Source organism: Chrysemys picta, chromosome 2, assembly GCF_011386835.1.
Source record: "Chrysemys picta bellii isolate R12L10 chromosome 2, ASM1138683v2, whole genome shotgun sequence".
NCBI lineage: Eukaryota > Metazoa > Chordata > Testudines > Emydidae > Chrysemys > Chrysemys picta.
This window is the reverse complement of record NC_088792.1, coordinates 14310504-14327805: the sequence shown is the minus strand read 5'-3', so window position 1 is coordinate 14327805 and position 17302 is coordinate 14310504. Positions and strand designations below refer to the sequence as shown.

General features: G+C 44.8%; 1 protein-coding gene across 5 annotated transcripts in view; it reads right to left on the bottom strand.

Moving 5' to 3' along the window:
* Nucleotides 1-17302, bottom strand: part of DLEC1 (DLEC1 cilia and flagella associated protein) — a 58485-nt gene that overhangs the window by 16669 nt on the left and 24514 nt on the right. For 4 of the 5 annotated variants that reach the window (XM_042859680.2, XM_005297129.4, XM_065586719.1 and 1 more), the window contains 11 exons: nt 16566-16624; nt 13928-14099; nt 13378-13471; nt 13002-13132; nt 8613-8771; nt 5612-5751; nt 5221-5374; nt 3363-3473; nt 2101-2231; nt 1201-1389; nt 553-620 (listed from right to left, as the gene is read on the bottom strand). In XM_042859680.2, the coding sequence (XP_042715614.2) occupies nt 553-620; nt 1201-1389; nt 2101-2231; nt 3363-3473; nt 5221-5374; nt 5612-5751; nt 8613-8771; nt 13002-13132; nt 13378-13471; nt 13928-14099; nt 16566-16624 (1408 nt within the window). The remainder of the gene's footprint in view (nt 1-552; nt 621-1200; nt 1390-2100; nt 2232-3362; nt 3474-5220; nt 5375-5611; nt 5752-8612; nt 8772-13001; nt 13133-13377; nt 13472-13927; nt 14100-16565; nt 16625-17302) is intronic. The other variant, XM_005297130.4, reaches the window with a different exon arrangement.

Here is a 17302-nt window from a genome sequence, read left to right as displayed (position 1 = left end):
ATTCTGATACCACTACTCACTCATAGCACTTTACTTCATAAATAGTCTCAATGGCTACTTGTGAAGTTAGGTGCTCCTCTAGATGAATAAGGGTATCAGAGTCTGATTCTTTGTATTGGTATAATACCTTGCACAATGGAGCTGTGATCCTTCCTGATTAGGACCTCTGGGAGCTACTGCAATATAAATAATAAACAACAAAGGATCAAATCCTGCCTGGTCAGTCCATCCAATCCTACTGAAATCAATGAGGTTGCAGGGGATGGACGTCAGCTCAGAATTTAGCCTAATTTTTTTAAATTTTAGAGCTTGTAAAAAGAACCAGATTGACAGCCCTGGGGCCTGGACTCCTCAATCCACAGAATAGATACTGAATGCTGTGGGCAAGCCCCACAACGTCCACCTGTATGTTTCAGTCCTGTCCTGGAGGCCCAAACTGTAATATAAAGGGATTTCCATTTCCATTCAGCCCTCTTTCCATGGATGCTATTGCTGAGTGTGCCAGTTGTGAGGAGATATCTTTCTGGCCAACAAAAATAGCTTCTCTCATACCTGATTGTACTTTCTTGGCTGCATGTCTTCTGATTTGTGCTGTTCTTTTCACCAGGCTGGCCGTGGAGCTTGTAAAAGGAAATGACTCAATGATAAGTCTGTGAGCAGCACAAGTCTTTGCTAACTTTACAAGCTAGTTCAACCAAAGTCCTAGATTGTTGGTAACTATTGCTCAAAGACAGACTTCCTAGAATCACCAGCTAAATGAATTTTTAAAATAGCTTCTTTATATGTGAAGCCCTTTAAATGCCAAGACACAAGTTCAGGATTCGGTAAGCCAGATCCTCAGCTGGTGTAAATCAGCATAGCTCCACTAATGTCAATAGTGCAATGCTGTTTACACCAAATGAGAATCCTGCCCTTTGTGTTTCCTGCAAAAGTTGATGGCCTGGAACCATAGTACCTCAGCCGGAGGATTCATCATTTCTCATAAGCAAAGCAAAGTCAACTTAAGAAACACCCCGTATTGCAGGAAGTGGTACTGGTGGTACAGTCCGTACTGAACCAATGCGGCAGCATGGCAATAGGGGATTGTCCCCTCACACCAGCATACCTCCATTTCAATGGAATTATTCCAAATTTACACAGCAGTGTGAGAGGAAAATCAGGCCCAGTATCCGATTAATTAGCGAGAAAGGCACAACTTACAGATAGTTTCCTTGTTCCTCTGAGGTAACTGGACAGCTACTGAAATATTCAGCTTCTAGTGTGAATGGAGCATCGATTCCAGTATGATTGGTAAGTATTAGCTGGCGTGTTACTATGCTCTTCAATGCAACTTCAGATCCAAAGTCCAACAGAAGATCTTGAGGACTTTGTAACATTTGCTTCTCATCACTAAAGATAAAAGTGACCTCAGATATTAAAACTAGCACTCCTCTTTCTTCATAGCATAGAAACAGTTTAGGCAGAGTTGAGATTTCCTGCATAAGGCAGTTTTGATGTCCCTTGTTAAAAGGGCCAACTAGCCTAAGATTAATACCACCAGCATTTGCCAGTATTGATTTGCCTCAATTATATTCCTGTAGGAATTTATTTCAGGTGTAGTGATTATGCTGCCAAATTAAAGCTATTTCTTGCTCATCTGAAAAAAAGAAACAACAATGACTTAAAGTACACTCGGAAACAGAGTAGTCATGCTAGGTATCACAAGAATACAATTAAAAATACCAGGCAGATGTAGGCTTAGAAATTATCAAGGAGAGTTGCATTTGTCATATACCAGATTTGGCAACGTGGCAGGAAAACTTCTAAACAGCCCAGGATATTTGATCTTAAATTGTATGGTACAGAACTCAACACTTTAATATCCATATCTGAGAGTTAAATTTACATATTTTAAACATTGCAGACAGTTACTTTGGCTTTTGAAGGTTTGATGGGTGTAGGATCCCCATCCCTTGGCTGGCAGCGAGAGGGCTAATTCTTTGACTCCAAGCAGAGAAAGCAAAGATATTGGATCAGAATATAGATGGACTATTACAGTGTATTAGATGTTAAAAACCAACAAACAAGTCTGGGTGATTATTTTATAACACCTTCATTTACCTGGTAACTTTACTGTCACAAGGTATCGAGTATGTGACATGTAGTCCCTTTACTTGGCCAGAAATGCCCAGAAAAAGAGGTTCAATCATATCTTCTATGCTACAGCAGAGGGTAAGGTCATTCAGCTCATCCTAATAGGAGAAAGTCACATCTTCTTTGTAAATGGAGTCAAAGATACAGACGAAAGATGTCATAATCAAAAAATGTATTAGTAAAACAGGTACAAATCTTACTGGATTAAAAAAAACAAAACAAAACAAAAACAGAATCCCAGGGAAAGACTGAGAAGGCTTACAGGTTGCTTCACATGGATTTTCTACCAAAACATTTCATCAGATTTGTTTGGTAGTATGTACCAAATTAAAAATTTGCTGATGTTACTGTATGTTTTGCGTCAACATTAAATAATATAAACCTAAAAATGCACCATTCCTGATTTTTGCCACATTTTCTGGTAGAAGCCTATCTTCAGTGCTGGTCTGCTTGTGGAAATGGATCTTGTTGTCTGGACACATTAATTCTGACCTCCCTCCTTAAGTTTTTCCAGGTAAGGAAGAGTTAGGATATGTCTACACTACAGATGCTACAGTGGCATGGCTATGGTACTGCAGCTGCACAGCTGTAGCACCGTAGTGTAGACACTTGCTACAGTGACGGAAGGGGTTTTTCCATTTCTCTCAAGAGGACGAGAGGTGGTAGGTAGGTCGACAGAAGAAATTTTCTATCAACCTAATGGTGTCTATACCAGGGTTTAGGATGACAACTATGTCTCTCGGAGGGGTGAAATTTTCACACCCCTGAGAAATGAGGTAGGTTGACCAAAGTTTTAGGTGTAAGCAGGCCTTAGAATGTGAGAGAAGAATGGTGGGAATTAATGTAAGGAAGATGATGTTTTCAGGATCATAAAGTAAAATTTAATCAATTTAATATGTGTTTTAAGAATAAAGGTCAAAAATAGTTTTGTATATTACAAAAGCAGCATTAATCATTAAGTGTAAAGAAAAGGGCATAGTAGAAAAAAAATAAAACAAAGCAGCAAGCAAGCAGACTTCGAAGTCGATTTAAGGTGCATATAATTTAAGTATCATCTTCTGTCTTCAATCATGTTAGTCTATAAAGCATATCTGAAAGGCAGTTTAAGACAGATTCTATGCACAAATGCATTGTACTGTACTTGCAAGTGCTGTTTTTGCCCCATGGACTTGAAATAAAAATCCCAGTGTTCTCTGTGCTATTAAAATTAGATCAGTTTTTAAACTTACCATAATATTAGCTGTTAGCTCTATACACAATTCTTTTTCTTCATGTGGGCCCAAAGTGCCACTTGTTGGGGAGACAGTGGCAGAGCAGAAAGCTGACTGACTTCCGATAAGCTATCAGGTAGGATAAACACTTGAACATTCAGTTAACTGTGATGAAATCTACTCCATTCAAAATTCACCTCCAGATTGGAAATGATTGTCAGGATGAAGCAATACACAGAATCTATATGTTTCAGGAAAACGATAGATCTAATATGTAGAGTCTGGACCCACTTTACATGCCCTTTAATTCCACTATGTTCAATTACTTAGATACTTTTTTCTTAATAGTAATTAGGGCTGCCAATTAATCACAGTTAACTCACGCAATTAACTCAAAAATATTAATCGCAATTAAAAAAATTAATCACGATTAATCGCACTTTTAAACAACAGAATACCAATTGAAATGTATTAAATATTTTTGGATATATTTCTACCTTTTCAAATATGTTGATTTCAATTACAACACAGAATGCAAAGTGTACAGTGCTCACTTTATATTATTATTTTTATTACAAATATTCGCACTGTAAAAATGATAAACAAAGAGAGAGTATTTTTCAATTCCGCTCATACAAATACTGAAGTGCGATCTCTTTATCGTGAAAGTGCAATAAATCAATGGAATTCCTGACACAGCACAGCTAAGTGGCTAGTCAACATAGAGAATAAGATATATCTACTGCTCCCAGTTAATAGTTAGGGTATGTCTACACTACCCGCTGGATCGGCGGGCAGTGATCGATCCAGCGGTGGTCGATTTATCATGTCTAGTCTAGTTGCGATAAATTGACCTTCGAGCGCTCTCCCGTCAACTCCTGTACTCCACTGCCGCGAAAGGCGCAGGCAGCAGTCGACTCACCACAGTGAAGACACCGCGGTGAGTAGGTCTAAGTACGTCGACTTCAGCTACGTTATTCACATAGCTGAAGTTGAGTAACTTAGATGGATCCCCCCTGCTCCAGTGTAGACCAGGCCTTAGTCCTTTAGCTAAGGGAAAAGGACTGTGCCTTAGAGCAGGGATTCTCAACCCTTTTCTTGCTGAGACCCCCCTCAACATGCTATAAAAACTCCAGGGCCCAGCGAGGGTGGGAGGGGACCCTTGGGCATAGACGTCGTTTGACTTCTATTTTGGGAGATAAGGGCTGGCGGGGCTCGGGCCAGCTCCACACAGTGGGGTCCAAGGGAGGGAGTGCCACCTCCACCCCCGACTCACCTCAGCAGGCCACCCAGCCTGTCTGACCTGTGTGGGGCTGCAACCAAAAAATATAACTCAAAGGGGGGACTCAGCTCAAAAAGTTTGGAAACCGCTCAGGATGCAGGTAGGGGCTAGCTAGGGGCTGTGTGCAGTGAGAAGTGTGGCTCAGGGTGCAGGGAGGGGGTAGCTAGGGGCTGTGTGTGGGCAGGGAAGTAGCTTAAGGTGCAGGCAGGGGATAGCCCCGTGCCACTCTTGGCTGGGGAGGGGGGATGCCAGCTTTTGCCCCGCACTGCTCCTGGCTTTGGTGGGGGGCCACCAGCTTCAGCCCCACGCCACTCCCAGCTTCAGACTCACATGCGGCTTGGGGCGCCGGAGTTCAGCTGTGGGGCCACGTGGCCCCCCTGAAAGGGCTCACGGACCCCTGGACGAGTACCACTGCCTTAGCGCAAGAGTTCCCAGGTTTAATTCCTGCTGATGACCCAATCAAGGGGTCATTACACATGGGACACATCACAGAAGTTATCTTATTATTTTTTATTATTTGTATTGTGATAGCAACTACAGAGCTCAGCTCCTATCTTGTGTCACTACTAACTGTCACACTAGAAAGTTACTTACCTCTTCCCAAAAGTATTTTGCTGGCAGCAGTGTCTGGTTAAAGAGTTTGACGGTTGCTTGTGCTGGAACTCCAATATAAATTTCACTGAACACCAAGTGACTAGACATCAGACATGCTTGGGGGGTCTGAACTTCAACAAAAACAGGAAGATGACTGGAAACAGACACACAAATGGCCCAGTTTTACTGTTGCGTAGTTAGTGAATTTACACAGACATTCTGGGAAGCATGAGGGTAGTGTTAATTTAGCAATATGTGCAATTGAGCAGCTTATTGATATATTATACAATTCTGAGTGCTGCGGGTGTGGATCATTGTCCGTGGTGTTTCAGGAGACAAAAATATCAAAACTAAAACATGGCTTAGAGGAAAACTTCCATTTTTTCCTCACCTTCCTTCTCCATTTTCGACATCTAGCTCTAATACTGTCTGAAGACGTTGACATAGCAAGGACCTGAACAGAACTGACACACTGCATTTGCCCAAAGGAGGTAATTCTCCATCAGATGGCTGAATCGTGAATGGGGATGCCTAGGTGATAGAGAAACAAATGTGAATGTCACTCAAAACCTTGCTAGGCAGTGTAAAATGCTGAACCCAAGTTCTCAGTTTGGTAAGCTCTTTGCATATCATGCAGATAAAGACCCAAACTGAAGAACTCAGGATATCAATCAGGAGAATGAGAATATAGCACATGACATTGTGGATCGTCCACTATCAGAGGTAAGAAGTAACTTTTAATTAACTAGATAGGGTCCCTCTTTTAGTTCTGCTAGACTGACTCATTCTGTCTAAGAAAGCTGTGCTTACAAAATGTCTTTAGACCAAATTTTGGCCAACAATCATGTCCAACTTCTACTGACTACAGTAGGAATTGCATGAACAACTCTAAGGGCAGAATTTTGCCTTTTATGTTTTAGAGATATGGACCTACAATGATTCTTTATATAAAAATCAAAAGCATCTATCCCAGATTCTAGACATTTATTTTAAAACCCAAAGCATGACAAATCCAGCCACAAACCCCACCATATGCTAGCAATAATCACATATCTGATATAGCTCCCTATGCTCCTCTGAGTCAACCCTCAGCCACCAGCCTCCCTACCCCCAAAATCATGGATTTGTAGCATGCTCTAAGGTCAACATATTCTGGCTATTACAGACCAAAGTGGGGAGAGTGTTCCAAAGCAAACAGGCCCTCCTGGGAAACACCCTGGCAGCAGGGCCGGCTCTGGCTTTTTTGCTGCCCCAAGCAAAAAACGCCCGGCCGGCCGGAGCAGCAAAGGGGGGGAGTGGAGGAGGAAAACAAACCTGCCCCTGGCCCGAGCGGCGAAGGGGGGCGGGGGGGAGAACAAACCGGCTGGCCGGAGCAGCAAAGGGGCGGGGGAATAAACCAGCTGGCCGGAGCACCAGAAGTGGTGGTGGAGGGAAACAAACCTGCCCCCTGCTGGAGCGGCGGCGGGGAACAAACCAGCCAGCTGGAGCGGCGAAAGGGGGAGGGAGGGGGAGAACAAACCGGCCGGAGCAGCAAAGGGGGGGGGGGGACACAAACCGCTCGGCCAGAGCGGCGAAAGGGAGGGGGGAAAACAAACTGGCCGGCCAGCCGGAGCGGCGAAGGAAAGAAAAAACAAACAAAAAAAAATACCTGCGGGGCGGCGGGAGCATGGGTGCAGGGGGACTCCTGGCCCTGCAGACCCCGGGCAGCAGAGTGCGCACCCCGGCTAGCTGGGGGGGAGAGAGAGAAGGGGGCGGCCAGGGCTTCGTTAAGCGGGGTGCTTGCCACGCGGCCCCTCCCGCTGCGCCGCCTGCTGGGAGGGCTCCGTGCCGCTCCGGTCGGCAGGCAAGGAAGGACGCAGGCTGCCCTGCCTGGCTTGCTGCAGGGCACTCCCATCCTCCGCCCCCTACAGGGCGGCGGGAGCAGCAAACCAAAAAGAAAAAAGAAAAAACCTGCAAGGGCAGCCAAAGCGGTGAAGCGCAAAAAAAAAAAAAAGGGTTAGATGGAACGCCGCCCCTTGGAATCTGCCACCCCAACCACAAGCTTGCTCGGCTGGTGCCTGGAGCCGGCCCTGCTCTTTTAAACCACGAAACCTCCATCTTGCTTCTGCTGACTTTAACTGCAACTGTATAGTATGAAGAGAGACATGATCTTTCAAATAAGTAAGTTCCAGGCCTTTATAGGTCAAAGACAATCTTAATCATCATCTTAATCCAGAAACTCATGGGCAGCCAACTCAGATTACAAAGGACCAACTTGCTTAACAAATTTCCAGCATCAAGCTCCAAAGAGATTTAATATGTATCCCAGGCAGAGTATGACAATGGCATGAATCACTATGTCCAGCAGATCTTTCCCTTGAAAGAACATGGGACCAAATCTGGTTTTCAGTGAGGGTGGCAGAGATACACCTTCCTGTTCATAATAGCTGTTATAAACAGGGAGCTATGAATGTACCAAGATTAACAGTGCCAAAAATATTCTGTGGAGCAGGGCAGATAAATCTGGCACTGGAGACAGGTATACAAGAACATTAGCGTGACCATCATTTTAAACCATGTCTAAGCCAGTTCTTGGCCAATAGATACCATCTAAGATAGTGGTTCTCAAACTTTTGTACTGGTGACTCCTTTCACATAGCAAGTCTCTGAGTGCAACCCCCCCCCATACATTAAAAACACTTTTTAATATATTTAACACCATTATAAATGCTGGAGGAAAAGCGGGGTTTGGGGTGGAGGCTGACAGCTCGCGACCTCCCCATGTAATAACCTTATGACCCCCTGAGGGGTCCCGACCCCCAGTTTGAGAACCCCTGATCTAAGAAGACAGATTTCCTAGACAAACAATGGGGGTCAAGAATATGGAAGGAATATATTTGACAGATAACATTCTAGGTGATCATAAACAATATTTTTGGTATTCTGTTGGGCATAAAGTTTTATAGTTGTTTTTGTTACAAATTTGCACTTTTTCAAATGTATTGTTTAATAACCATAATGCCCAATCTTGCAAGGTGCTGATATCCTCCCAGGAGGCTCCTATTAACAGCAATGGAAGTTGAGGTCATTCACTACCCCTGAGAACATGCTCAGCATATCACAGAATTAGGCCAGCAGGGAATCTGTGCTAGGCACATTATAAATAGAAACAAAGAAAAATGGCTAAACATTATTGCACTTAATAAAACTTGTGCTGTACTTTCTTGATGTGCAAAAATCAGTTTGTTCATCATCATAAGAAAACTGAAAATTACTTTTCTGATTTCGGGGATGAAATTTAGTGCCCCGAGAACTGAGACACAAATGATAAAGAAGATAGTGTAGCTGGCTCTGGGCAGAGTTGTACAGAACTATATAACCACTCTTATAAAGAACCTCTTGGAATGACTTACATCTTCGTTCCTTTCAGCTAAGCAAGCTTGACTTTCTTGCATTCTCCACCATGCTGGCAATTGACTTAGGTTTTGAATCTCAAAGGTACTTAACACATTTTGTCCCAATTTAATCAAGCCTAAATGGAGTGATGGAACATCGATAGAGAGAGCTGGACCCTAGGACACCAAGAAATATATATTAAAATGGATATCAATACCGAAATTGCCTGATTAAAAAGCATAAATTAGCTAAGATTTGTGTTTACATTAACTTAGAACAGAAAGCAAAGGTTCAGTTTCTAATACAGAAGAGATCATAAAATCACCAAGAAAATATCCTTCTTCTGATTAATACATCTCACTACACTGAGATTTCATTGTGGCCCGGGAGTCCCTCAGTGCTAACTGGCAGAGGGCACCCATTACCATAACTCACCTCCAGCCTGAAACAAACACATTCCCCCCCCAAACACTGTTGGCATAATCTGTATCTAAAAGGTGTCATGTAAGGTATGCAAACCAATGACATGCTGGTCATTAATATTACTGAATGAAGAATGTACAGGTGGTGTATAAAGAATTATAAATGTGTGCCGGAAATATGTTCTTAAAAGGGGTTTTGCAAACAGTGCATAAGCCTGTCCTGTCCTAGACAAAGGAATGTGTTTAGCCTCTTCCTGTGTCTCCAGTGTAAATTGAGCCAGGTAATACCTCAGAAGACAATGAAGATTACATCCACATATAAGATAAACAAAGCCATCAAGCTAAATGCACGGGAGGTGGGGAGACAACTTAATGATTATGATGCAGCCTTCCTGGCTCTTGAAAGAGTGACAGTAGACTTTGGTAAATATAAGCAGAAAGAGAATGCCAGTTTGGCATTCATCACCTGGCAGACAAAGGGGAAGCCACACCTTTTGAACTCATGAAGAGTGGATCCTCTTGGCCTGCAAACCAAGAGTAGCTGGAAATGACTATTGGTGAGAAACCTGCTTAGACAAAATTGTAACTTGCTGAAGTTAAGTTTTAGTCACTAGAAAGTGTGTTTTGTTTCATTTGTAACCATATCTGTGTCTTCTATTCTTAATTATTATCATTTAAATATGTTCTTTTTAATAAACAATCCATCTCAGTGCTGTGTATTAATCTGAAGGGTGAAGTTCTCAGCTAAACTAACAGGATGATGCGTGTTCTGTCTCTTTGGAGGCAGCAAACTTAATAACCTCTGTCAGTGTGCAGTGAGAGGTACTGGATACTGCAGGTAAGACTGTTTTGGGGAGACCTGGGACTGGAAGAGCTCTTGGTGTTATCCTGCAAGGAGTAACCAGGCTGAGGCCATTGTGCAGTGAGCATGCTGCTGGTGTCAGGGCTCTCAGCCAAAAGTGCACAGTACAGAAGCACTTAGGGTTACAGGACAGGTGGTAACAGAATCATTACTCTCTGGGTGAACCCCCCAAAGTGTCACATTCATGTCAGTACTTTTATGTGAATTTAGTATTCCTGAAAAGGCTTCTGATAACCCTAGACTGAAATCCTCTTTTGGGGCCTGATCCAAAGCCCACTAAAGTCAATGGGAGTCTTTCCATTTACTTCAGTGGGTTTTTGATTAGGCCCTTTCTGCAAAGAACATATACAGCACAGGGAGCAGCTGAGGAAGCCTGGCCATACTGCCTTAACCTGTATCTTCCCTACACTGTGGGCCAGACTTCTAGAAGGCCCAGCCTACCTGTCTGTAGCAGCAATTTGCAACCACAAAATCTGGACCTGCAAAAATGAACTGCAGGCACAAACTGCACCCAAAACTCAAATGTGCTCTACCTATCTAATTGTGGGCATAAACTGGATTACTCGGATTTCTCTTCACCGTTTATTTGAGGGGTACAAACTGTAGGTACAAAAAGGAGGCAGGCCCTTTAAAAACTTTATCCCCTTGAAAATCTAGCCTTGTACTTCAACTCTAGGACTATCTCAGCGCACTGCCTACACCCTAGAAAAATTAATAATTATTCATAAGAGTCTCAACCCTGGGTCCTGTCTCTGTTCCCTCAGAACAAGGTTGAAAAGAGTTTGGCTGCTTGCATAGACAGAGGCATATACATTTGGTTTACACTCAACTTGATGGCATTTATCTGTTTGTGTGTATGAAACACAATAACATCTAATCAATTCCAAAATGCTCAGAAATGTTTTATGCAGCAATGGGCAGAAACCTATTGACTCTGGTGAAAATTGGAAGAAGGAAAAGGGGGACACATGAAGCCCCTGGCATCTGGTTAGCGGAACAGCAGCTTTAGCCACCTCTGTAATTGTCTCAAAGACAGATGGAAGAACTGGTTGATGGCAACCATTAACACCTTCCAGCATACCAATACCTCCCCTTTCAGTTCTGCTTATTGTCCCAATACAGTGTAAAATGCTGAATGACTTATCTTACAGACAGAAAGAAAAGAAATAAGAATGGTGGGAGGGAATGGGGGGCATACACACAGCCCCTAGCATGGGGAGGGGAGAAGAATGCAGGGATCTTGGCATGGGGGGAAGGATACGGAGGTACTGGCATGAGAAGACAGGGGAAAGTACACAAATACACAGTGTGACACTGCACCCATATTCTTCACAGTGATATTATTATATGATTATGGCCCAATGATGATGCATTTTATGCAAGACGGGTTATGTGAGATGTCATTGGAAAGGTTAAGATTTGCTGAACAAGATTATCCTATTTGTATGCATGTATCATTTTTGGATACATTGGAAGGGCCAATTCAGAGCAACGGGCCATTAGGAAAAAACAATAGGCCTTAGGAGAAGCTTATCCCCCACCTGGTGAGCCTTCCTGTGAACGTTCCAAACAGGCTGTGAGCGATGGCTGCTACGACTGTACAAGGACACGTGATGAGACCACATGTTTCTAGACTCCATCTTGGGATGTCAGTATTTTTCTACAGACCGGTTTGGGAACCAAGCTTTGGGAACAAAGGGTTCCCACCATATGCAAAAGCTATATAAGGCAGTAGTGACATCATCTGGTGTTCTTTGCTCCCCACACAAAACGACGCCTGAAAAGACCTGAGGAATAAAGACTGAACTGGGAGAAGTGCTGGACCCAGGCTAAAGGGATTTTTAGCCTGTCAATGAAACACCTGGGGATTCCAAGCTGTAAGGAAAGTGCAGCTTACCCCTTAAACTGCAGCCTGCTTGTATCATTTGTTAGGGTGAGAATCTGCTATTCATATCTAATCCATTTAATATATTAAATTTAGTTTGTGGTTTGTTTATTTGCTAGGTAATCTGATTTGATCTGTTTGCTATCACTTACAATCACTTAAAATCTAATCTTTTGTAGTTAATAAACTTGTTTTTGCTTTATCTAAACCAATGAGTTGGAGTGAAGTGTGTGGGAATCACAACTCAGGGGCTGTTGCATAACAAAAGCTGTTGCATATTCCTCTCCCCATTGAGGGAGGGGGCGAATTTTATGAGCTTATGCTGTACAGTTCCCTGTGCAATGTAAGACGGTATAATTTTGGGTTTATACTACAGATAGGGTGCGTGCCTGAGTAGCTGAGAGTAGCCTTCCCATGCAGGGGCTGGTCAGACAGCGTGCTTGTAACTGCAGCTGGGTGTGTCCCTACCTGTTTGTATGCTGGTGAAAGTGCAGGCTGGAGGGCTTTGTAGCTTGTCACAGCAATACAGTGTGAGAGGGAGCCCAGGCTGGTGGGTCAGGAGGCTCAGTGGTACCCAGTTCCAGGGGGCACCCTGGGAAGAACCCGTCACACACAGATCCTATGGCACGGGTAACCCTGAAACAGGGAGCACAAGAGCTCCTGACATCGCGAGGGGAGAATGGGGGACTGGTATAGGGGGAGGGAGGAATGGAGGACACACATACTCTGGAATGTGGCAGAGCAGGGAATGAAGGGGCATACAGAGCCTCTGTAATGGGGAGAGAGAATGGGAGACACTGGAATGGAGGGAACAGGATAGGGTGCAAACAGAACCCCTGGCATGGGGTAGGTGGTGATGGGTTACAGGGAGTCCCTGAAATAGAGGAGGAAGGTAGGGTAGCATAAAGGGACCTTGTGGTGGGGAATGGAGGAATGCAAGGAGCCCCGACGTGTGCAATGAGCTCAGCCTATAGAAGCAGCGAAGTGTGCAGCCCTCTAGTTTATGTACACCTATTACAATAAGAGTGCTAACTAGTGATGAAACAAGAGATTTCTTCTAGGTATTGGACTGAGACCATCAACTCATTTCACATAGGCCACTCACCAGCCATTAGATAGTACCAAATGTCAGACACCCAAAAGGTGAATGGCTATATATATACATATATCGTTATAGCCCATCATTATCAGCTCCCTCAGCCAGCCCGTCCTCCTGAAACGTTGTATTTGTTGTCACCTTAAAAGCAGCCTCCACATGCAGCACAACTGGCTCCACAGAGTGTTCGATTTTACAGTGCAGGTTATGGCTGGCATATCCAGGTTTGCCTCCAGTAAAATTCAATTCAAATTCACAGAATTCACTGGCGTCTAGAAAAGAAAAATTCAGTTTCTTCATAATCATCATCTTTCCCCTCCTCCCCCCTTTAAAACACAAACACACACGGCTAAATCCCCAAAGCCATTAGAAGTCAATGGGACTTCTGCTTTAGATCAGGCCCTTGTTTCACAAACATATGTTAACAACATCACACTCTACCATTTCTTTCTTAATGTAAAACTCAACCATTTAAATATTTCTACTAATAATTATTTACAAAGCACAGAAACTTTACCTAACACTCCAGTATGAGGTTCAACTTCAACTATATCACGTACACTGATTTTTCCCCATGTATATTTGATGGATGATTTGCTGTTATTCCACATCTAAACAATTGAAAAATTAATGAGCTAAGTAATGCACTCTAAGCTTTCACGGGAGTCTGTAAAATGCCAATATGTTGTCAATTGTGCTGCCTTAGAAACAAGGTATTTCAGTGTTTGCACTGTTTCAATTTTATCTTCAACAGTGAACTCATGTCAAAACCTATCTACTATAAGCATGCTAAACTATAAACAGTTTTAGGATCTGACAGGTCTATCTAGTTACTTGTGTGGCCTGTATCACCATAGTACCCGAGCACCTACCCTAAAATAAACCAAGAACAAACAAAAAACATAAAACCCAAGAGTTTAAAGCAACATTGAGAGTTAAAGTTAAACCCAGAAAAGTGAGGATATCCAAAGCTAATGTTAGAATATAGCAATATATGTGCTCCAGTAACATCCATTGTGCCTAGTTACATGCATTGAACGACAATATAAAGTTAGAAGCAAACAAACCTTAAATGCTTTTTTTACATTTACGCCAATAAAGTTTTCTCCGGGGATGATAATGACATATGGTTCCAAAAGGAGTTGAAATGGTTCTGTTGAACCTTTAACTTCTATTTCCAGTGCAATCACATCATCTGTTTTGGATTCTGAATTTACTAGCATCACCTGCTTTTCTGAGCTGTGTGAGGAAATCATCAGAATTACTGAGCAGACTTTGCATTTATATATGATCTGATCTAATCTAGTGTGATATAGGGAGTTGATTTGCCTTTAACTTACACTGGTGTGAATCAGCTGTAACTTTATTAAAGCCATGAAGTAAAACTGGAATGAGAGTAGGGTTACCATATTTTGTGCCTCCAAATGGAGGACACTCCCCGGGGACCCGCCCCCGCCCCCAGCCCCGCCCACGCCCCCGCCCCAACTCCGCCCCCTCCCAAAGTCTCCGCCCCCTCCCCTGCTTCCCGCGAACATTTAATTCGCGGGAAGCCTGAAGCAGGTAAGGGGGGGGAGGGGGAGGAGGCGCGGCCCAGGCTGGTCCCCCCACGGCTCCAGCCTGGGTCGGCTCGGGCCCTGGGGTGCCGGCCCCGACCGACCACCCCCCGGCTCCCAGCCCCGCGGGCCCGGCGCACCCCCCTGCTCCCCGACCCCGGCTCCCGGCCCGGCGCACCCCCCGGCTCCCCGACCCCGGCTCCCGGACCCCGGCGCACTCCCCGGCTCCCCGACCCCGGCGCACGCCCCGGCTCCCCGACCCCGGCTCCCAGCCCAGCTCCCCGACCCCGGCACACTCCCCGGCTCCCCGACCCCGGCTCCCAGCCCGGCTCCCCGACCCCGGCGCACTCCCCGGCTCCCCGACCCCGGCTCCCCGACCCCGGCGCACCCCCCGGCTCCCCGACCCCGGCGCACTCCCCGGCTCCCCGGCCCCGGCGCACGCCCCGGCTCCCCGGCCCCGGCTCCCCGACCCCGGCGCACGCCCCGGCTCCCCGGCCCCGGCGCACGCCCCGGCTCCCCGACCCCGGCTCCCAGCCCGGCTCCCCGACCCCGGCGCACCCCCCAGCTCCCCGACCCCGCCGCACTCCCCGGCTCCCGGCCCCGGCTCCCCGACCCCGGCCCCCTCCCCGGCTCCCCGACCCCGGCGCACTCCCCGGCTCCCCGACCCGGGCTCCCGGCCCGGCGCACCCCCCGGCTCCCAGCCCCGCGGGCCCGGCGCACACCCCGACCCCGGCCCGGCTCCGCGGGCCCGGCCCGGCTCCCCGACCCGGCTCCGCGGGCCCGGACCGGCACCACGCCCCCCGGCTCCCGGCCCCGCGCCCAGCCCGGCCCCCTGCACCATGCCCCCGGCCCCGGACAAAGAGGCCCCGGCCGAGCCTCCCGATTTTCCCGGACATGCCCGGCTTTTGGGGATTTCCCCCCGGACGGGGATTTGAGCCCCCAAAAGCCGGACATGTCCGGGAAAATCCGGACGTATGGTAACCCTAAATGAGAGGCGAATCAGACCCAGGGTATCTAGTGGTTAGAGTAGGACACTGGGAGTATTGAGCACTCCTAGCGCCCACTGACTTCAGCTGAAGTTGAAGGTGCTCACCACCTCTGAACATCAGGTGTCTAAAACTGAATACTTATAATTAAAGCACCTAAAATTACAGGCCACTTGTGGAATTTTGGACCTTAACCGTTTGTGCCTCAGCTAATACTCATGATAACAACATTACCTTCCTTACAAAGATGTTGTGAGAATTAATGTTTGTAGAGCACTTTGAGCTCCACTGATGAAAAGTGCAGTACAAATACAGAGTGTTATTGATGCGTGAGCACTACAGCTAAACTTTACGACTGCCAATTCCCATAACAGGCCTTTTTTGCAATTGCTCCTAATCTTCTCAAACAAACTGTGTTTGAAAGGAAGTTTTCCATGATAGGCCTCAACCCTGGCAATGAATATTTTTTGGCTGATCTTTTTTTGAATTATGCAAATGTGGAAAATATAATTGTTCTTCCCCATATATTCTGATGGGCATCTTTGCAAATAGATAATTCAGAAAAGGGTGAAGCTAGAAAGTTCAAACTTGGCTTGTTGTTTACTAAATCATTAGCAAGAAATAATGTAATATGCAATCCTGAAGTGATTAATCAATAAAGTAAGGAGTCTGAATAAATACAGAGATGGCAATGGCAGTTAAAACCTCTTGGCTGTAAGTCTGAATTCAGTCCTGGTTGGTGCATGAAAACTGTAAACATCTGGTGCTGTTCACTGGTCTATATGAAATGAGTTTAGTCATCCCAGTTCAATTTCTAGTGGCAGGTATCCATACCACAAAGACCACTATGACAATTGGCAATAACTGGCAAACTTGTTGATAGTCTCGGCAGAAAGGCCACGGAATGAATGGGCCTGGAGACTGAATTACCTCTTGCCCACATAGGTGGTCCCTCTGGGAAGTATTAAAGCATGTGGAAAAACTTGCAATGATGCTGTCTGTGCTACTATCTATTCTGTGGATAAATTATTTAGCATTGGCAATCCAGGACCTTTCACAAGCATTACAATCACTAGAGAAATAAACAACCACCAATAAACTTAACGCTAATAATTTAGTTACATTATTATATGTCTGTTGCATGTCACTATTGCTTTTCAGCTTACCTAGGTGGCTCTGGGATGTCCCTCAGTACAATTTGAATCACACTGTGATAATCTTTCAGCTATATGAAAGAGGACACAACATAAATCAGTTATGCTGAGGTATTCATCACCCCTCCCCCAAAATCAAGAACATTTAAAATGGGGAAAAATGGATGCAAAATAATCTATAATTAAAAGGTAAAGGACTACAACTATATTGCATGGTTACAAGAAAAATACTCATTACAGTAGAATCTCAGAGTTACAAACACCTCGGGAATGGAGGTTGTTCGTAATTCTGAAATGTTCGTAACTCTGAACAAAACATTATGGTTGTTCTTTCAAAAGTTTACAACCGAACATTGACTTAATACAGCTTTGAAACTTTACTATGCAGAAGAAAAATGCTGCTTTTAACCATCTTAATGTAAATGAAACAAGCACAGAAACAGTTTCCTTACCTTGTCAAATCTTTTTTTTTAAACTTTCCCTTTATTTTTTAGTAGTTTACATTTAACACAGTACTGTACAGTATTTGCTTTTTTTGTTTTGTTTTTTTGTTTCTGCTGCTGCCTGATTGCATACTTCTGGTTCCAAATGAGGTGTGTGTGGTTGACCGGTCAGTTCGTAACTTTGGTGATCGTAACTCTGAGATTCTACTGTAATTCAGACTTTTTCCTTAACATATCTTATCATTTGCCCTGGTATATTACATACTGTAGACAAATATCTGCAAGATTTCCCTAAATCAAAAATAA